General features: G+C 40.4%; 1 protein-coding gene across 1 annotated transcript in view; it reads right to left on the bottom strand.

The window, feature by feature from the left end:
* Positions 1-3,943: 3,943 nt before the first annotated feature.
* dact1 (dishevelled-binding antagonist of beta-catenin 1) overlaps positions 3,944-23,081 on the bottom strand; it is a 28,147-nt gene continuing 9,009 nt past the window's right edge. Inside the window, exons 2-4 of the mRNA XM_015002961.2 lie at positions 21,577-21,703; positions 19,710-19,823; positions 3,944-10,880 (exon numbers count right to left, since the gene is read on the bottom strand). Of these exons, the coding sequence (XP_014858447.2) occupies positions 8,818-10,880; positions 19,710-19,823; positions 21,577-21,703 (2,304 nt within the window). The 3' untranslated portion in view covers positions 3,944-8,817. The remainder of the gene's footprint in view (positions 10,881-19,709; positions 19,824-21,576; positions 21,704-23,081) is intronic.

Here is a 23,081-nt window from a genome sequence, read left to right as displayed (position 1 = left end):
GAAACTCATGCGTTCATGTTTAATTGCATTTTAATAGTTTGCTACTGCAATAGTGTCTTCATGGGTCTGCCTAAAAAAATCAATCAGTGTTTCGGCTTTTTTCAGATTTCTGGAAGTTTGTTCCAGATTTCTGACTAAAACCAGGAAGATAGAGAACATCACCAGTTCTATATCATCCAGTTTTGCAGTCCTTTACTGAGAGAATAGACTTTAAAATTCTGATGTTAGTTTATAAATCACTGAATGGTTTAAGGTTCTGTTGTTGTTGTATCAACCTTCCAGAACCTCTCAGGTCTTTTGGTTCTGCTCTGCATCCAGAACCAGAACCAAACGTGGAGAAGCAGCATTCAGCTTCTATGCACCACAAATCTGGAACAAACTTCCAGAAATCTGAAAAAAAAGTCGAAACACTGAGTTCCTTTAAAACCAGACTAAATCCCCTCCTGTTTAGAGCTGCTTTGAGCCATAATAAATGGAATATTATTGAAAACATTTGACGTGTACTGATGATTTTAACAATGACACTTGACAAAATGTAACGTCTGTTCCTGTTTTCACAATTGTTGAGTGTGTGATGTGTTTATGATGTTTTTATGTTGTCATGATGTAAAGCACTTTGAACTGCCTTGTTACTGAAATGCGTTAACAAACTCAACTGATTATTCCAAAATATTATTGTACATTGAAAAACACTCAACTTTATGACACAAAAGAGGAGACTGATGGTAAACAGCTGCAGAGGCATCAGCCCTGAGTTCCTGCAGTCAGACAGAAACCACAACATGTGAACAATGCTGTTGCTCTGTAATTTATATCAATAAATGTTGCTTGCAGCCATCAGGTCAGCAGCAATCCTCCAGTGTTGTATCCTTTATGCGTTGCGTAGGCGGTAGTGAGAGACACAGTAACTATGGTTACAAGGAGAGTCGGGCTGGTGTGGAAATTTTCTTAGCTTCTTTTTTTTTTTAAATCAAAAATTCTCTTTGCTAAAGACTTTCAGAAAACACAAAGACTTTATTGTCTTTGTTATTGTCAGCCTGTCCAGGCATGAATCATAGTCACATCAAATGACGTTACATTTTGTTGTTTTCTCTCTAAAACACACTGTTTGTCTTATTTAGTGCAATAAGAAGTGAAGTGAAGTAAACTAGAAGACTTGCTGCAGGTTGGAATGACAGCAGGAGGTGATTTTATACAGGAAATCAATCGGCCATTTTGATTCTAAACATAACTCATGATAAGCTACGGAACAGGAAACATCCTATTGAGTTACATGCACATAAACATGGAGTTGCTTTAACCGATTCTGTTTTATTTCTATCTAAAACATGAAAACTCTTCCTGATAAATTAATGACAGCAGGAGACGTCTAGAGAGTGATTCTGGTCTGACCCGTTAACACCAGCAAAGTGGGGAATGTGGGTCTGAAGGTGCTGAAGGAGATAAAGGAAGTGCTGCAGAATGTGTGTTTGCGTGTGTGAGCGTGGGTTGGTGTTTATGTGAAGTGTTGAAGGGCACTCTCAAGGATTTTCAGTGTTTCCTGTAACACAACTATGATTTATTCCCTCTACCCCTGAGCTGACAGCCTGTGTGTGTGTGTGTGTGTGTGTGTGTGTGTGTGTGTGTGTGTGTGTGTGTGTGTGTGTGTGTGTGTGTGTGTGTGTGTGTGTGTGTGTGTGCTTGCAGATTCCGTTTTTCCTTTCTTCAACTGCACAGAAAAAAAGAAAAAAAGAAGAAAGAAGGAAGGACACAGCAGGCCTGCAGTTGTCTCAGTGTTCACTGGGCTCTTTGTAATTCTTTACCTGTTAAGTAAAATGTTTAAATAGCACATACAGTCAACGCCTTACTTCCATTTATTCTCAACTCTTTTGGCTACAATTAAAAAAAGAGAGAGAAAGTGAGAGAGAGAGAAAATGGATCTATTCTGTGTTTTGTCTGATCTGAACTAGTTTTGCACAGGCTCCTCAGATCTGTGGAGTGGATCACATCACATCAGATGGATTTTATTTCTTGGTGTTTGGAGGAAGGATGATGTCATGTTAAAGCATGTAGGAGGCAGGACAAAAGCAGCATGCTGCAGTCGTGTACTCAGCTCCTTATTTGGTATCAGCCTCACCTCTTGCTGATCAAGCTTTTGCAGAGGTGAAGTTTTTTGGCGCTTTGCAAAAGTATTCACATCCATTGAGTTCTTTTTTTTTTCACATTTTTTTCATGTTCCAACCAGATTTCAGTTGGATATTGTGTGACAGATTATCGTAAACTGGGGCTTAATTGTGACGAAAAGTATAAAATTTTCTGTTTTACAAATAAAGATTAGAAATATGTGAGGTTGGATTCAGCCACCTGGCTAAACGCGATGTAGATCCACCTTCTGCTTTATTTTATATATAGGTTTATATATCACTTTATATAGGTTTTATTGGGTTTGTCTCTAAAAGATTTCCACATCCACAAACTGGAAAGTCTTTATCAAAGTCAGACTTATATTTGGAGAGCAAATATAAACATCTGTTTTCATATCCTGTCACAGATTCTCATTTGGATTTAGATTTGGACTTTGACTAGGCCATTCTAACTCATAAGTACACTCTGTCTAAACCATTCCATTGATTCTCTGGCTGTATGTTTGGAGTTGTCCTGTTAGAAGGGAAAACTCCACCTCAGTTTCAGGTCTTTAGTTTTCTCCCTCCTCGGTATTTAACTCCATCTTCCTTCCCTGCTGAAGGGATGCATTCCCATGGCATGATGCTGCTACCACCATGTTTCAATGTCAATTCTTTTTTCTCTTTCCAGAATGATCTGCACTGTCTGGGTTTGGCCACAAGTAGTGTTTTACATGTAGACCAAAAACTGCAAGTTTGTTCTTCTCTGACCATAGTTGGGCTTGAGAAACAGTTGTGCTGCTAGGTGAAACAGTAAGCAGCTGGAGTCAACCAGTGTGATGAACTGAAAAGTAATTAGAGGAAACAGCAGAATTAAATGAAGACAAAAGATAAAACCTAAAGATAAAACACAGGAATGCAAAGCACAGTGCCAAATAGCAGAGATCCTGGTGGACTGTGGACCACAAGGTACAGCATGTAAATGACAGTTACATACAGTACCCTGGCGTGTGCTCAAAGCTTACCAAAGGATTGTTTTTAAAATATTAATTGATAAGTCTCTGAAAGAAAAGTCACTGAAAACAAAAGCTGAAGATACCGGTGGAAAGAAGACAACATGGACAAATTAATGTCTGTGGTAACATTTATCAGTTTCTTGGGGTGAGTTGCAGAACATTTGCTTTTGGAACTCTAGATACATAGCTGCCATCGGCACGTAGATCTAGGTCTGCCCGGCCTGGGGCAGCACTGCTGCAGCTGTGCTGACTGTGACATGATGGTGATGAGCTGCCGAGCAGCGCTGTGCCCCACACTGACTAACTGCATCTCAACACCTAAAATAAAATAATTTACTTCTTGCTATATATGCAGCTAGAAGTATATATATGTATGTATACATACATATATATGGTGGCTGTGTCTCAATGTTCCATGGAAACAAACATTCATTTTGTTCCCACAGCCTTTTATCCACCTCTTCTTTCCAAACTAAATGTGCTCTGTGGTGAAGTGGGATGAGCTGAACTCTAACTGAACTGAACGAACATCTGTCTCATGAATTGTGGTTTCAGTAATTATAGGTATCAGTCATCTCTTGGAAAATGCAGCCAGACAGAAAGTATTAAAGAGCCTCAGTATTTCCTGCAACTGGAGTATGAGACGTTGAAATCATCGTATAAAATCAGATTTTACCAAAAAGTATAGGAAACACACAACCGTTGTTAGGTTATTATTAAGGTGCAGTGAAAGAGGATCTACTGTACCTCAGTATATACCGGTCTCAGCTGAACTCAAAAGACATCAGAAAGAGTGCCCCCCCCCCCCACACACACACACAATAGTGAAATCCACATTTAATAAAGGGTCAAGCACCATTATTGACATACATGTACATTAAATACACACATATATTGGTAACAGTTGTTCATTTCTCCAGATGTGATGCATGAAGTTGGTGGAGAAACATTCCTGCAATCAGCTACTTGTTTCCTGGTGCGACATTTAAATAAGTTCAACACCAGAAAAAATATCAGCAAAGAAAACTTGAAACAGAAAGGCAGCTTGTGACGTTAGTAAGAGCAATACTGGCTTTTCATTTATTTTTTAAAAAGGCATGTAGACCCTGATGATGAGGCTAAATCCAGTTCAAGGCCGGTCCAAAGTTGTATGTGGCCTGAAACTAAATTTTATTTGGGGGCCCTCTTCCAGATAAGCCCAACATCTACCATCAAACTATATTTTTTGCACCTGCAAAATTGAAGATTTTAAGTAATTTTGAAGCTTTTATCTATTTTGAAATATTAGGTCAAATTTAATTGCATGCTTATTCTCAATAAACTAATAAGAATTTTGTAGATCTGATCTGGTCTCTGGGAAAATGGAGCAATCTTTAAGGCTCTCTGATGAATTAGGGGCCCTAACCAGGAGCTTAGTTTGCTTATGGCTCAGGCTGGTTTAACCATCATCCCACTGCCAAGGTGGTTTTTTGATTCAGTTTGGTTTAGTTGTATTTCCATACATAACTAATGTCCAAAACTATAAATGTACTAAAGGCAAAGACAGTTGTTGCCTTACTAATAAGAGTAAGAACTGAGTTCAGTCATCACAGGAAGTGGACACTTTCCCGAGACGTTCACATCATTTATCATTTTCAGTTTCAGCTGAGTTCAATGCAGTAAGAACAAAGCTGGAACAGATGTCCATCTGGTCTTTACATTTAATGGCTTTCAGTCAACAATGAGTTGTTTTTTTGTACAACAAATATATTAGGCATAAATAGCTTTAAAAATATGCTAAAACAGCAGAGCTGCAAAAAACACAATTACAGAAAAGTGAGCCAAACAGAAATGCTCAGTAAATAAAGAATACAAAACATGGCTATGAGCAAACATGTTAACAGCATGTCCTGTCCACTGATGGCTTACTTCAAAGTGCAGGATATAAAAAAAACACATTGCTTTTACAAAACTGGACTTCAGGCCTCGAGCCAAGTGCAGCTAATGCACGAGCAGAAAGTAACAAGTTTTAGCAAACAGAATGGCTTCAAAACAAACCTTTAAGAAATTCCTTTACTCCAAGCTGCGCTGCTTTTAAAAAGCCCAAGAATCTTCATGATGAATTTGTAACACTGAACACGGCAGAACATTTCATATTTTACCACCAAGCTTCAAGATGAAAAAGAAAAAAAAAAAAAACACAAGAAATTGAATAGCTCTCACATCCCCTGAAGCCAAAATGACCTCCCTTTTTACGTTCAGGATAATAGTTGCATTACGCCAGTTTCCTGTTCACACACACACACACACACACGCACACACACATGCGCACATGGACACACATAGAAAACATCTGCAGTTATCGGACTTGACCTGCACTGAGGAAATGAAGAGGTATGAGTTCAGCGCCATGAGGAGCTCCGGTCAGAAACACAACCCTTCAGGCGCTTCCACAACACCTGGCCAAAATCTGGAGTCACCTTTGTAGGATTTTATCCCAGCTTTTATTTTGTAGGAGGAAAAAAGCTGTTTCATTCACAAAAAATATTTTTATTTTGAAGCTCATATTGGTACCTCTGGGAAACACGTCTGAATTAGGTCACACTGCTGAATTTAATGGCACATATTATTATTAGAGGAAGAAAATTTGGAATCCATCCATCCATCCATCCATCCATCCATCCATCCATCCATCCATCCATCCATCCATCCATCCATCCATCCATCCATCCATCCATCCATCCATCCATCCATCCATCCATCCATCCATCCATCCATCCATCCATCCAATATAACTGATCATTTGAGGAGTTTGTGTGTATATGTCTGTGTGTGTGTGAAGGGGTGGGAGGTTGAGGGGTTTGTTTCGGCTATCTGGTTTCAATTCTGACTTTCTTCCCTTTTTACTTTGTAGCAATACAAAGTAAAAATACTGGTTGAACATCCTCTAAGACTGCAAAGGAACTGATCGTTATTTTCCAGCTCTTCCTACATGGCTGTACTCTGCTGTGGGAGATCAGGAAGCAACAGCAGATCCAGTCAGAGCAGACGACATGCTTTACACATGTGGTCGAAATCCTTTGATTTGATTTGATATTGCCAAATATTAACCATGAAGGAACTGAATACATGGTGTTTGATCCCTTCTTTCTGAATGCCATGAATATTTGTCAGGGAATAATTTTGCACTATTACTATCAACTGAACAATTTGACCGATATTCCCGTTTAGAACGCTATTTCCGTACATATTTTTAATTCTTCCCACTATCGTAAAATAGGATTCAAATGTTTCTTCTCGCCAGACAACAAGCGGCTGTGGCTCAGTGTTTTCTTCGAATCAATTATCAGTTCAATTCCAGGATTCTCCTGCCTCCTGTCGATGTGTCCCTGGGCAAGGCACTTAACCCCAAGTTGATGTAAGGTTGTGAATGTGGCTCTGCTGTAAAGCCCTTTGAACGCCCACTATTAAAGAAATGCTATGTACATTGAGTCTGTTTACCATTTCCATGTACTGGAAATCACCTATCAGTGACGGTCAGAGCCTGTTCTGGTGTCCAGCATGTTTTTTTTTTTTTATACATTTATGATCCAGATCCTCTCATAAGTTTAACTGGAACTGATCAGGATCCAGCAGCCTTTCATTCTGAAGCTGAGTGATTATAGAACGGCGTGACAGAGACAGAGAAATATTCATCATTCCAAACCATTTTAACGTTCTGAAAAAAAGTTCATCACCAGCCATAACAGAAAAAAAAGGTAACACTTTACTGAAGGGTGAGCATATGACTTATATGGCACTGTCATAAACATAACACCTGTCCTGAAAATGAAGGAGTCTTTATGAATGTCTATGACTGTTGTCATGGAGTGTGATTTGGTAAATAATGAGATTAAAGTGTAATTTACCAAATAATTCAAAGTTGCCATTTTCAATCCAACTTTTAAAGCAACTTTGCATTAAAAGTGTCATTATTTACTGAATAACACTTCATGACAACATTCATAAACATTCATGACAATTCCCTCATGTTCATGACAGATGTTACATCATGTTGAAACATGACATTGTCATGTTTATTTGCACACCCCTTCAAATAAAGTGCTACAAAACAACACGGATTCCTATCAGTGTTTTGTGTTGCCTGAAAGTTGAAACCAGATGTTTCCACTGTATGACAATACAACCTGTTTGACATGAAATCAATCAAATAAAAAATGTAGGTTAGGTGGGATCAAAACAAATATTTCTATTTGCTAAATGTCAGAATAACGACAGAAGATTTTGAGAAGCTTTTTAACTTCATACTCAGAGGTTCATATGGACTAAAATGATTACACTTTTAAACAAACTGCAGAAGCTTACATGATATCATGTCTTTGTGAGATTCTGTTGAATTACGTTAAATGGAGGCACACATGTGGATGTCATTAAAGGCAACACTTCAAACATATTGCTCACCTTAGATCACGGAAAAATGAAAAAAATAAATCATCCAAACATAAGGAAGAACATTTTGGATGAGATGACTGAAGGTTCCACGTTCATCTGCTCAAACAATCACATGTGAGAACAAACTGCATGAGAATGTCCAACCATCACCTCCTCCTGTGTCAAAGAGGTGAAAGTTTTTGCATGTAAGATGCACAAATCAACCCCAGAAGAAAAACCGAACCTTGTGAAGCTGCTGAAGCAGGACATGATGCCGAGTGTCATCATTCAGAGTTCTGTACCGACACAGACAGGCCACTCAGGGAGGAAGAAGCCATTAGTCCAAAAGTGATGTGACAATCTGATTACAGCTCCTAAATAAACTCTGAGACAAAGAGCTTCATTTTTGGAGACGTGCTGTGGTCTGATGAAACTAAAACCAGTGCATGTAGCCGTAGTGACCATCGATACACTGGGATAAAGAAGGCACAAATGGACTTTCCAGATGGACAATAACCCTAAGCATCCGGCCAAATGACTTACAAAGTGGCTGAAAGATTTTCTCTCAGTTATGCTTTACACAACAATATAAATAAACAGGAACTAATAAACATATTTATGAAATTTTGTTGGGTATGTTGAAAAGACATTCTTAAATCACATTTCGAGTCGAACGGTAACATTGAAAGAACTTTGAAAGAACAGTGAGATGTACATGGTGAGTTATTCATTAACATCCACCAAAGGAAAATAACGTTTTTTGTTTCGTTTCAATGTTTGTTTTGTTGGAAATATGAAAAAATGTTGCACTGTTGAGCTTTGTGGGAACATTTCAGAATAATGTGATCCATTCGTGTAAATACTGGGTTCAGTTTAGCTGACCTGTATTTCTAAGTGAGGCTTCTTTAGTCTCTGGACTTCAGGGGGACATTTTAGTACCATTTGTCGAAATGTCGACCATGTCATATTGTAAATTTAGAAACCTAGATTTAATGTGTTTAAATGTTTGCCAGTTACGTTTTTTATAAAGACAAAAGAAGAAGTTTAGAAAGCAAGCTTCATCAGAATTGTTGTTCATTTCAGGAGAAACAGATGTTTTGGATTCTTCCATTAGTCTGAAGAGGATTGAGATGATAGAAATGTCAGGTGTTGAATTGATGCTTTCCGTAACTTGGCATGTTGTGTACCTTCCAGCTCCCGTCTTACCTCTATTTTTCTACCACTTGGTTTATTTCAGGTGTAACAGAAGTAACTAGGTAAGACAACCAGCAGGTCTGGTTCTGGTCCGGTCACACTGTGGTCATGAGTTTGAGGGAACCCGACCTGAATCTGAGGATCTTCCTCTTCAGGTTGTAAGATGCCTTAATCTTAACAAAGGTCTTAGTCTGAGCTGGGTCCATTTCCAGTTTCCCCACTGTGACCCGAGCCGTCCTCAGCTGCCCCCTGTGCCTGCCTGTCCCGGAACTCCCACCCCTTCCAGGGCCTCCTCCTACACTCTCCTCAGTGTCCGTGGTCGTGGTGTTCTCCTCCACATATTCCTCCTCACTAGACTCGCTGTCCCCAAAGCAGTTTGTGGTGTAGTTGGACCTGTCATCCTCGCTGGTGTCCACAATGGTGGAGTGAAAGAGTGAGACGCACTCGGCCGAATACTCGGAGTCACTCCCCGCAACGTTGGAGTACTGGCTACACTGCTGCCCCCCAGAGGTGGGGTATGTTTTGGCTGCAGAGTTTCTCAGTACCTTCTTTCTCTGCCGCCACTGGCCGTGTTTGTTCACACCGTCGCATGGTACCTCCATGATGGCACGCAGGGGCCGGTAATCATTCCGCTTGTACTTTGGCTTGGCCACAACAATGAACTGTTCGCATCCATGGGGATGATGGGAATGGTGGTTTCCATGGTGATGCTGCTTTAATACTCCTGATCTCACGCTGATTTGTGTTGACCTTGGTGGCTTGTCTGGGACTCCAGCTAACAAAGTGGATGCAGAGATGTTTTTCAAGCCTGATGAAGTTCCTTTGTTGGAGACCTTGACATGGTTGGATCTTCCATCGTCTACTGGAAGAACCTTGTTAGGGATAAGACAGAACTTATCTTTTTTCTCTGAAGGCACCTCCTTACGCTCAGAAGCCAACATGGTGGATGTTCTATTGGTGCTCTTCACTTTGGTAATCTTAACGTTCCTGCTGTTGCCTTTGCGGTGTTTACCGTTATGCTGCTTGGCCAGGTTGCCATTCCCCACATGACTTCTTCTTACTACTCTTATGTCTTCCTTATGATTCTGAGCAAAAGGTTCTGCACTGGAGTGGACCAGCTCTGACTTGTCCTCTGATGGACCACTCTGCAGAGGCTTGGAGAGCTTCTTGGAAGCAGCAGTCTGTGTTTTAGCTGTTAGAACTGATTTGATGATCTGCTCTTGGTCAACAGGGCAACATGGCTGACTCGTCTCTTTGTCTGAGGAGTTGCATTTTGGACTTCTCTGAACTGTGTTGTCTGTGAGAAGAGTTGGGACAGAAGCACCTGAGAGTGAAAGAGACCCTTTGCCTGTCTTGCTAATGAGTCTCTTTGTGCTGGTGTTCTTGACCCGACTGGTGACAGAACAATTGTTCTGCAGGTTGGAATTTGAGTCACCTTTGTTGATCTTGGAGCTGATTTGCATGATGTCAGTATCATCAGGGGAAGCTCTCTGAGTGCCCTTCTCTTCATTTTTGCTTTCTAAAGAGCTTTGCCTTGGAGAAGATGAGATGGTAATGACTTCTGCTGAGGTTTCTCCAGCAGGGAACACAGATTTTATTTCAGACCCTTTCAGAGTTCCAGCACCAGAAAAGGGACCAGATGCTTGTCTCAAACAGAGGCTGGGCTGACGGACGACGCTCTTTAGAGGATCCGTGCTGATGTTGGTCCTGGGCCTGTTGACCCTGATGGGCTGGGCCCTCCGCTGGAGCAGACCAAAGATGTACTTCTCCAGGTGTTTACTGGAATGAGTTTGGAAAGTGGAGCCTTGAAGTCTAAGAGACCCTGAAACAGAACCGAGTATGGGGGAGGTTTGTGTTTTGAGGCATTCACCACCAGCTTCATCTCTGCACTGACCTCCGTCACCAGAAACCTGTAGAAGCACAGAGCCTTGGACGGCCGCAGCATGTGACGGGCTTCTGTAGTTGTAAATGTCGCTCACATTTCTGGGGAAAAAACTGCAGAGTGTTTTAGATGGGGAGTCGGTGGGAGCCAGTGACGTAGCCTCCAGAGAAGCCTGGTGAGGAGCTGAGAGTGAGCGGCGGACAACGCCAGAGGAACCCAAGTCGTCATAAAATCCTCCAACCAGCACATCGTACTCCAAACAGCTGGCCAGCTCCTCTGAAAATAGAAAGAATTTCAGTTTATTCATTCAGAACACGAAGAAGGCAGAATCAAACACAGCTGCAAGTTATTCGCCGTCGCAGCATGGCGTGTATCATGGTGAACGTCAGCACGTTCAATGGCTGAGAACTATTGAACAGTGTCAAACACAGACGGTCTAACTTATTCTGAGTTTACTTCATGCTGCTGATCTGCTGAGTGCCAACAGCTTGCAGGAAGTAGGGTCTAATGGTCTGCTGAGTGAGGCTGAGTGAGGTTTGACTCTGTTTGGTTAGGCTGCAGATTGAACACTCAGGCATTAGTAAGTGGAAAATTCCTTTCAGTGGAGACAGAGTGCTGGGAATATTAACCCTGTGTGTGCACTCCATTCTTTTCATGCATGTCAGAGTTTATGTTTGAAAGCACTTTGCTCATTACTGATATACATGCTGTTCTCAGATAAATTCATTGTTATTAAATGATTCAAAAATGTGACATTAATTGATATTAATCTCTCTATCTGTCTTAAATGCATATTTACGTTTCTAACTCAGTAAATATGGTTTAGCAGTTGTCAAAACAATCTAAAAGGTCTTATAACAGTTTCTTGCATGTTGTAATGAATATTAAAATATGAAAAGAAACGGTTGATAAAATGTTAACTGTAATTGGTCAAATGTTCAATTAGGCTTAAGATTTATATTCCTAACGAACAACAATGCAGACTAGATGTTCTTACTGACAGAATGTTTTTTTTCAGTGACCTGACTTGGACTTTGGAGGTTATGGGGGAAGCTTGCGAACACTTCTGATATAATCATTTGCTTCTTACTTACTTTCCTGCACTTTAAAAACTGTATTTGCATTGTTAATTCCCCTCCCCCGCTACAAGTTGTTCTCTGTATAACATTACAACTTTTCGTATAAATACATTTATCTGTCTGACTTTATACATTCTGCACAAAGCGGTTGTAGCAACACTATTAATTCTATATGTGTTCATGCATTTCAGTCTTCTATATATTTATTTGTGAGCATTCAGTGACAGACTGCTGCTTCCTAGCTGCACAAAGGAGCGATATCATAGATCCTTCAGTAACACTATTTGAAGGGGGGTGAATAAGACTGACATGACACTCTCATAAAAACCTGTCATGAACATGAATAAGCCTTCATGAATATTTATGACTGTTGTCATAAAGCGTCATTCGGTAAATTATGACACTTTTAATACAAAGTTGACATTATTCGAAATGTCTTTGTTATGACAACTTGACATTAACCAAGAAATCATTATTGATATAAATTTGTTATAAAAGTATTACTGATTGCACTTTAAAAATGAGGTAACTTTATGTTATTAAAGGTAAAGTTTAAACAGTAATGATTTCTTGGTTAATGTCAACTTGTCATAACAAAGACATTTTGAATAATGTCAACTTTGTATTAAAAGTGTCATAATTTACCGAATGACGCTTTATGACAACAGTCATAAATATTCATGAAGGCTTATTCATGTTTATGACAGGTGTTATGTCATGTTTATGACAATGTCATGTCAGTCTTATTCAACCCCCTTCAAATAAAGTGTTACCGATCCTTCCTCCCATCAGCTGTTAAACTCTAGAATTCATCGCTGCTCCCAACAGACTCAGTAAGTATTTACATTTATCTGGGTACTTGAAGTGGTTTACTCATTTCACAGAACATTTATGCTAGAATTTACTCATCTCTGTTTTGTTTTCATACATCATCACTTTCCTTTCATGTTTTTTTTTTTTTGTCAAAAGTGTTTATTTTTGTCTAAAACATATTTTGGAAAGAAACAGCTGCCGAGTTTTCTGCCAAAATGTCTTTTTGCAAAAAGAAAAAAAGAAAAATAAGACTTTATTTTAAGAAGGTGATGATCGTGTGGTATGTGTTGTGACTTTTTTACACTTATGTTGTTCAGTATATTTGCATGATAAGTGACTGATTACAATTATATGTTAAGCATAATTTACATGATGATTATTATTATTATATTGAATATGATTGTATACAATTACAAAGGCGAAGTGAAATATATTTCAGTGTAAGACATGATTTATTTGAATAGAGGAAGTCTTTTATTTTGAAGAATGCTTAAGGATCTGTTACTGTTTAGTCACTATCTTGCTTTGTTGATTTTTGCTTGGTTACGAGCAGTTGTTGTTGCTGTTGTCCGTTATCAGCTGACGCCGTTTTTTTCCTCTTCAATAAATACCAAAAAGGGTTCAGTAAAGGAAATACGAGCCTCCGTCTTGTTTGAGAAGAAGCTTTACTCCGCTACATTTTGGTGCCGAAACCCGGGAATAAGAATTTTTTTGATTTTTCTGAACGAAGTGAAGCTAAGGCTCAGTTTAGCAGCCAACATGACGGAAGGACTGGAGCGGTTAAAGAGGAAACGGTCGACTATCCGAACAGCAACGACGAAGCTGTTAACTCGACTAGAGGATGAGGTGGGCAAGGAGAGTCCCGATATGGATAGACTGCGTGAGTTCCTGGCAGTTTTATCTTCTAAGGAGGAAATTTTATTGGATTTGGACAAGAGCATAGAAGATGAAACGTCAATTGAAGACTTGGACACTGAGATAACGAACTCACAGGATTACACGGACCGGATTCTCATTTGGAAGGTTCGCACCACCAACGTTATTGGATTGCAGGAGACCGCTACAGACACCCTAAGAGCGCATGTGAGTGACGTGAACAACGGCTCATTTTCATCACAATCCAAACAGACGGTTAAACTGCCCAAACTAACGATAATCAAGTATGATGGAGAAATAAGCCAATGGCAGGAATTCTGGTCACAGTATGAATCAGCCATTCACAGAAATGATGGACTAAGTAAGACAGACAAGTTCACTTACCTGAGATCTTACCTAAATGGAGCAGCTGCTCGGACTATTGCAGGACTGACAATGACAGATGTCAACTATGATGCTGCAATAGAGTTGCTCCAGAATCGTTTTGGAAGGAAGGATGTTGTGATAAGTGCTCATATGTCTAAATTGCTGAACTTGACACCTGTGAGAAGATCATCTGATGTTGCAGCTTTGAGGCACCTTTATGATGAATGTGAGATCCAGATACGCAGCTTGGAGTCTCTTGGAGTGCAAAGTGATACTTACGGCTGTCTCCTATGTCCAGTGTTGCTACAGCTTATTCCAGAAGACATAGTACTTACTTATACACGGCAACAAAACTCAACTAACGAATGGAAAGTCCCAGAATTGATTCAGTTTCTGCAAAATGAAGTGCAAAGCAGAGAACGGGCGCTTCTGCTGACCAGACCAGGTCACACATTGAAGAGCCCGAGCCCACAACACAAGCATGTGGGTAAGCCATCCTATACCTGTGATCAACCTAGAAAGTGGAGCATTCCATCAGCGACTGCTTTGCACACAGCCAGCGTCGTGCCACAAACCTGTGTGTTTTGTGACGGTAATGACCATAAACCAGAGAACTGTCCTGGTTTTACAATAAGTGCACGCAGGGAGAAACTGAAAAGACTTGGACGGTGTTTTGTCTGCCTGGGCCCGAAACATATTGCGAAATACTGCAGAGTGAAGATTTTGTGCAGACAGTGCAATCGAAAACACCACTTGTCAGTTTGTGAACAATCTGAAGCTAAACCAGAAGTCGACAGTACAAGTAATAGTGGAAATGCAGAAGCTGTGTTGTCTTCGTTGACCAGCTCAGTCAAAGTGAAGACAAATACTCAGAACACAGTATTGCTCCAAACGGTTAAGGCATGGGCTGTAGGACCAAAGGAGAGAAAAATATCTCGCTGTCTGTTAGATGGAGGTAGCCAGCGTAGTTTTGTTCACAGAGACATTGTCCGAGCCCTAGGACTGCAAGTTGTGAGGCAAGAGACACTAAACCTCCATGTTTTTGGTTCCACCAGTCCTGTAGTGGAAAAACGCAACATAGTGAGAGTTCAACTTGAAAATGTGTGGAACACTGAACGGAAAATCGAAATAGATGCTATAGAGACCCCCGAGGTGTGCACTGCTGTAATAAAGGTACCAACTGAGCCCATTCAAGCAGAGATTAAGAAAGGAGGACTGCAGCTTGGAGACTTTCCACTAGAGGGTGCTAATGAACAAGAGTTGCAGATGTTAATTGGAGCAGATTACTACTGGCAGGCTGTTACTGGAAAGGTCCAAAGGGTTACAGATTCATTAGTGGCAGTTGAAACCCTCTTTGGATGGGCTTTACAGGGACCAGTGACTACCTCCAGTGTTACAGACACCACGTGTATGCACATTAGTTTGAACGAAGACACCCAGCTGTCTAATCAGTTGCATGCATTCTGGGAGGTGGAGTCCCTGGGTATTGTAAATAAACAGTCAGAAAGCCCAGAGGACTCAGAAATTATGCAACGTTTTGAACAAACAACAACATTTGAAGACGGAAGGTACCAAGTTGAGTTACCCTGGCAATGTGACAAAGACCAGCTTCCAGACAACTTCAGGGTAGCGAAGAAACGCTTTGAGAATCTAACGAGAAAGCTGAAGACTGATGTAAATTTATTTGCCAGATACAACGATGTAATAGAAGACTATCTTCAAAATGGTATCTGTGAGGAGGTTGCAGATGGAAAACCAGAAATGAATCAACAGACTGTGAAATATTATATGCCCCATCATGCTGTAATAAGAGAAGAAAAGGCCACAACCAAACTTAGAGTGGTATTTGATGCATCCTCACATGAGGCAAACAGTCCATTCCTCAACGACTGTCTGTACACTGGACCTAACCTGAACCCAAACCTGCTAGATGTGCTCATAAAGTTCAGATTGCACAAGATAGCATTTACTGCTGATATAACTAAGGCTTTTCTTCAAATCTCACTAGCAGAAAAGGACAGAGATGCTGTCAGGTTCTTGTGGATGCACAGACCTTTAGCTAAGGACTGGAAAAATGAGGTGCGTGTCCTGAGGATGAAAAGAGTTGTTTTTGGAGTAACTCCCAGCCCATTCTTGCTTGCTGCCACTATCAGAAAACATCTCAAACAATTTGAAAGAAAACAGCCAAAGGCAGTACAGGCTCTCAGAGACTCTATGTATGTAGATGACTTTATTTCAAGCTCACCTACTGTGCAGGATGCTCTTCACATGACAACTGCAGCAAAGCACATTCTCTCTCAGGCAAGCATGAACCTCTGCAAATGGGTTACCAACTCACCTGATCTGAAAGCCATGTGGAAAGAAAATGGAGTAGAGCTCACTGGTGATACAGAGTCCAGTGGAAATGTGCTTAAAGTACTTGGACTGGTTTGGAGACCGGAACACGATGATTTTGTGTTTGATCAAAAGGGGTTAATGGACATTTTGAAAGACAGAGAAAATACAAAAAGAAGTGTACTAAGAACATCAGCCCGTATATTCGACCCTATTGGATTTCTTACTCCTTTTACAGTCCGAGTAAAGTGCCTGTTCCAAGAGATGTGGGAAAAGGGACTGAGTTGGGATGAACCATTACCTACTGACTTAGAAGAGAAGTGGGAGCAATGGTGTCTGGAGTTACCACTGTTACACCTGGTGTCTATTCCCAGGTGGTACCACACTGAGATTAACAAAGAGTCACACACTGTAAAGTTGCATGTCTACTGTGATGCAAGTGAAAAGGCTTACGGTGCCGTGGCATATCTTCAAGGACAAAACAACCAAGAAGAGACTATTAACAGTTTTGTGGCCTCCAAGTCACGAGTAGCACCATTAAAGAAAATGACATTACCTCGCTTGGAGCTCATGGGTGCACTTATTGGAGCAAGATTAGGACACAGCCTCCTTAAGCCATTGAACATGGAGAAAAACCAGCTCAACATGTGGACGGACTCTATGATCACGCTTCACTGGATCCGCAGCTCATCACGTCGATGGAAACCATTTGTGAGCAACAGAGTGGCAGAAATACAAGGGCTCACAAATCCAGAACTCTGGTTCCACTGTGCTGGCAAAATGAACCCTGCCGACCTTCTTACGCGGGGTTACCATGCTCGGAGCCTTATTAAGAGCCAGCTGTGGTGGAAGGGACCCACTTCACTGTCTACGGATGAGAAGGAACTGAACATTTGTAGTGACTATGTAGTGGATGAAGTGAATGCAGAGCTGAGGTCTGGGTATGAGACTGTTGTGCAGTTCACTGCCACTGAGCAAACTGAACCTCTGTTAAACTTAGAAAGGTACAGCAAGCTTAAGACCATGTTAAGAATCACTGCATGGGTAAAGCGGTTTGTTAATAACACAAGATCTTATCTGAAGGTTCAGGGAGAGATAAGTACAGAAGAACTTGGTGCAGCTGAAATGTACTGGATTAAGTCAACACAAGAGAGTTGTTTCAGTTCTGAAATATTGCAGTTAAGGTCAAACAAAAATGTGAAGGTAGATTCTAAAATCAAAGATTTGAAACCATTCTTAGATGAAAATGGTCTAATAAGTGTTGGGGGAAGGCTGCAGAATTCAGATCTTAGTTTCAGAGAACAACACCCTTGGATACTACCGACAAATCACAAGTATTCTGAACTATTAGTTCAGTCATGTCACGAAAGAGTGATGCATTCTGGTGTAAGAGACACATTAACTCAAGTTAGAGAACAATATTGGATTTTGAGAGGCAGACAGCTTGTAAGAAACATTGTTTCAAAATGTTACATCTGCAAAAAACTAAAGGTTAAGGCAGCACAACAGATTACTGCTCCCTTACCTCGAGACAGAGTAACAGAATCACCTCCCTTTGAAGTTACTGGTGTAGATTTTGCTGGACCCTTATATGTTAAAACTAAGGACGGGTCTGTAAAATCATACATAGCACTGTTTACATGTGCAGTGACAAGAGCAGTACACTTAGAGTTGGTCTCAGATCAGACTACAGAGAATTTCTTATTGGCCTTAAAGAGATTCATTGCAAGACGAGGTCTTTGTAGGGTCATTTACTCTGACAATGCTAGAACATTCAAAAGGGCTGACAAGGATTTAAAGGAGTTATGGCAAAACATCTTAGGATCGACACTCACAGAGTTTTTCACTGACAAGGGAATCACGTGGAAGTTTATCGCTGAGCGAGCAGCTTGGTGGGGGGGATTCTGGGAAAGGCTTGTGAGATCTGTAAAAACATGCTTAAGAAAGGTACTGGGGAAAGCATCTTTGAGCTTTGAGGAGCTCACAACTGTTCTTACTGAAGTTGAGGCAGTGTTGAACTCCAGGCCTCTGTCCTATGTAACTAGTGATGCATTAGAACCCCAGCCACTTACCCCATCTCATTTCTTAGTTGGTAAACGCTTAACTTCCTTGCCACCAAAGATTATTCCATCACCTCACCTAAATCAGGTTCTCACTGCAAATCGCGAACAGCTAGGTAGAAGGTGGAAATACCAACAGAAACTTTTGATAGGCTTTTGCAAACGCTGGCGCAGAGATTATTTGATGGACTTAAAATCAGCCCACAGGGTGAACAGTCCTACTCCAACACTACTTAAAGTAGGAGATGTAGTTCTTTTGGGGGAGGACAATACACCCAGACAGACATGGAAAATGGGTAGAATTGTAGAGGTCTTCCCAGGCAGGGATGGTCTCATACGTTCATGCAATGTTCGTACTTCGACTGGTGGCTTGTTACGCAGGCCTATTCAGTTATTGTACCCTTTAGAAGTATCTTAAATGAAAGGTAAATCCTACACAGATGAACAGTTGTTCATCGGGTGGGAGGATGAACAACTGTTCATCCTCCCACCCGGATGGGTGGGAGGAAAAAAAGTATGTTTTTAAATTCATAAATATACATTCACATTTAGTACATTTTTAAAACATTTTTCTACTCAGTTGCACATTTCTTTGGATTGGAGTATGCTGTTTTTGATAAGTGCACAGTATATTATATTGTAATTTCATCCTTACACTACAGTATATTGTTATTTTTTTCAAAATCGTTCAAAATGTAAATGAAAAAAAAAAGATCCTATGCAACTGCACAGTCCTTCGGATCAGAGTATGGTTTGTTAAAATATATTTTAATACTTTTATCTTGGTGTGACCCTACATCATTTGATGTTCTTATACTTTGCTGCTGTTACTCCTGGATTTTCTCCACTAAACAACAATAAAGAATATTTCTATTCTACTGATTAATTGTCAAACCCACTAAATCTCTCACAGAGATTCTTCTTCATAAATAAGTGCGTAATGTGCTATGTGCTGGCAGTGTGAACATGGAAAACTCTTTGAGATTAGAGATAAGATCAGAGAACGCAGCAGATGTTAGCTTTGTTTTTAGCCTCTCACACCAACTGCTAGCTTCTCTGTACAGTTCAAACCTTTCTACTGCTATTCTTCACCAGAACACTGCTTTAAGAAAACCTAACCTGTGGTTTTAATTTCAAACAGAAAACTTAACAAAGTGGGGCAGCGGCCCCCACGACAAGTGGCCTGACAGCAGAACATCATTTAAAGTCTCTTAAAAGCACAGCTGTCTAAACAACAGGTGTCATCCCACGGTCAGAGTTCTAGCCGAGAGCAACTCCTCCTACCCCATGTTATAAAGACACATCCTCTGAAGCTTGTTTTCCACGTACAGTCTGAGAGGCTGAAGGAGGTTAACATCCACTGATCAACAGGGAGGCTGGAAGGTTTGAAATTTGATATTCTGTCACAAGTTTCAGTGAATTTTATAGGGATTTCATATACAACCCTCCTCTTCCTATTAGTGTGTGTGGTTAGGGTGGGGAGAGTGGCCCTAACCCTACTCAGGTATGATGTTAACGGGATTGAAAACATTTTGCTGACTGTGTGATGACTTCCTGTTCAAACTGAGTCAAAGTACCTGAAGACAGGAAGTATCCTTCAGCGTCGGCGGTCGAACAGAAGCACTCGCTGAAGACCGAGTGAGAAGAGTTGGAAAGTGAGCCAGAGGCCCCGTCACTCAGTTCATAGAACCCTGGTGGAGAGAACAGGTCAAAGGTCATAATCTGCTCTGAACTGACAGGAGGACACAGCACTGACCCTGTCATCACCAGTCATGTGGTGAAGATAGATATTCTAATATTTCATCTGTTGAAGGTCTAACTTCAACCTTCACTATCAGCCTCTGCTGGTTAAAGTCTATATTCAAGGCAGAGATATAATTGTATTCTGGGCCAGATGTTAGAAAGGCCTTACAAGGGCATAAGCCAGGGCCCTGCGTTTTTGGGGGCCCCAAAGATCCTTTTTCCTGCTTTTTTTTTTTTTTTTTTTTTTGAAGACATTGGATTGTATATGTAAAATTATCATGGGTAAATTGTGCTAATAGTTTTGGACTTTTTAAAATATAAACACTAGTTGAGTACATTAAATTATATTGTGTCTTTTTAGGAACAAAATGGAGTCACCTTACAGGGGACATATTCATTCATATCCACTGATCTGCTTATAAATGTACCATGATTTGCCTTAGTAAAATAATTTTGTTTTTAGGGACAGGGCACCAAAACTGGCTGCAGAACCCAGGGCCCACATCCTTCTAAATCCGGCCCTGATTGTTCCACATATTTACTTTTGGTGTATGAGAATAACTTCATGTGTCTTTTCGTAAAACATGAATTTGTCATGATTGGTGGGTTTGGTGAGGTGAGAGAAGACGCAGGTGGGCCAGGATGAAGATGAAGAAGATGATTTAATGATGATAAACACAGGAACACAAGAAGCTGGCAGAACGGACTGGTTAGACAAGACGGTGACACACGACGAGGATCCGACAAGAGTCAAAGACAACAGGTGGGACTAAATACACTGAGAGGATAATCAAAGAAACGAGACACAGCTGGGAACAAACAGGGAAGACAGAGACTCACAGGGGAACAGGCTAATAAACACAGAAAAACCTCAAAATAAATACACAGAAAACACAGATCACAACAGGATTAAGTTGAATTAATCTGGATCTCTCTGTTAAAATTAAGTGAAAACCTCACAAACATTTATAAATCTCTTTTCTTCTCTGACTTTTTAGTTATCTGATATTAATATACATTTAATCTCAGAATTTGATTTCCCCCCCTCCAAAAATTAACAGAAATTATTCAGAATTTCAAAATCAGATTTACAAAATTATTTCTCTGTCTTCATAATTCTTGAACATATCATTACCATCAGAGTTATCTTATTGGAAAGATTTTGTTTTCAAAATGCAGTGAAACAATGAATCCTTCTGGGTTTTTGTCTTGTTCATGACTGAAATCCAAACGGTTTTGTATTTATGCCTGATATAAACAATAAATCACTTAATTGCATGATAAACTAAACTCATTTACTTGATTCATCGTTTTTCTCTTTTCTTTCTCTTTTTACCAAAACTGGTCTTCAGTCTGGTGCTTTGGTTTCAATTATTCCTTTTTTGAAAGACAATTTTGTCTACAGAGAATTCAGAATTCATTTTATTTGTTGTTTCTGTTGTTTAGTTTATATATTTTGGATATTTAAAATGTCTTCCAGTTCTAATGTTTAAATGTCCATCAAAATTTAAAGTTTATTGATCTTTGAGACTGTGTTCTTGCATTATTCTTCCATTGTTACTATCATGTTAGTTGAAAGTTGTCTCAAAACAACAATATTATCGTTTATCGCAACAAGCTCCGGGACAATTTATCGTTATTGTGACAGGCCTATGTGTTTTGCATGATGATGGAAGTGTTGACGGTTCTGTGGGGTTTTACCTGAGCTGGGCCGGCTGTCAGTCTCCAGTTGGTCATGTGCCGGCTCCGGTTCCAGTCGGAGCTCGTTGATCTGCTGGTCCAGCTCATGTAACTCGCTGATGACTCCAGCATCTCTCCTCAGACAGCTCTGAGACACAAACACACAGTTCAGGCTCTGTCATCTCTTCTTGTTAAGCAACCATAAGCATGAAACCAGGTTTGATTGATAATATTTTGATCATTTCCATGTCTAAAATCTATAAAAAGAGTAAAAAAAACCAAAAAAAAAAAACCCAAATAACCTAAGGTGGCTAAACACACAGATGGAAGCTGATTTTACATTGAACACTGACTCGTTTGTCCCCCTGTCTTTGACTTTCTAACAAGCAGATATTGTAAGAAACATAATCTAATGAAAATTGAAATAAATCAGATTTAAAGTTGTCTAAATTGACCTTGCATGTTTATCTGTCCTGTGTGTCTCTGTGATGGACTGAGCAACACACACACCTTCCCAAAGAAAAGACAGGCATAGAAGATGGATGGTGAGTTATGTTTCTGAAAAGTATTTCCCTTTCCAAAAGAGAAAGAAGAAATAAACCCTGAATCTAAGGAGACCCAGCTATCTACAAACACTTAAATGTAGGATGAATTTGCAGCTCTACAGATTGTAAACCATGAAAAATATAAATGTCCATTATTTTATGTTTCCTCTGTAGAAAAGCCTTTGCAGGTACATGTCTGCTGATTTTTGTGCAAAACGACCTGGTAAAGACAAAGCAAATCTGCCCTACATTGTGCAGTGAGGCTGGTCGACACACACACACACACAAACACACACACACACATGGACTCAGACACACAGTCTGGAGCGGCCCCGCCCCGTCCCGCCGCTGTGGGATGGAAAACATGTGGGCTATGCAGCTCTGCTTGCAGGTCATGTGCCAAATTCCTACAACTGAGCTGCTGCAGAGAAACTGAAGCACACAGCTGCTGGTTGATCACCGACCCACCATCATTAATAGCAGCAGGTCTCTATGGAAACAACCTCGAATCTGAAGGATTATTGGTGCTCGACAGTACGTAGGAACTTGAGCTGCTCCGAGGTTCTCAGCTAAAAGTTCAGATTGTGAATGGCGTTATGTTGGTGAGAGTCAGCACACACAGCCAGACCAACACTGAAGCACGAGTCTCAGGCTCCGCCCACTATCACAGCATCTGATTCAATATCCTGTGTGAACCTGCTTCAGTCCACCGAGGACTGAATGAAAAACGAATGGAGAGACTGCTGCTTCTGTGGAACACACACCAGACAGCAACTCACACTGAGCTCGTAATTCAAATGGGTTAATCCTACACTCAGACTTCGAAACGTATCTGCAGAAAGTATTCCTGAAAGAATACTGAAAGAAAAGCAGCTCATGTAAGAGCTGCTAATAACAAAAAATAAAAAGTAAAAAATCTAAGTTGTGGTGTGCATTTTTATTCTCAGCCCGATTTACTCTGGTACACATAAAATCTAGAAC

This window comes from Poecilia mexicana, unplaced genomic scaffold (genome assembly GCF_051168715.1).
Source record: "Poecilia mexicana isolate PSO_F unplaced genomic scaffold, ASM5116871v1 scaffold_22, whole genome shotgun sequence".
In the NCBI taxonomy this organism is placed as follows: domain Eukaryota; kingdom Metazoa; phylum Chordata; class Actinopteri; order Cyprinodontiformes; family Poeciliidae; genus Poecilia; species Poecilia mexicana.
Note: the sequence above shows the minus strand (reverse complement) of the source record. Positions and strands in the feature narration are given on the sequence as shown.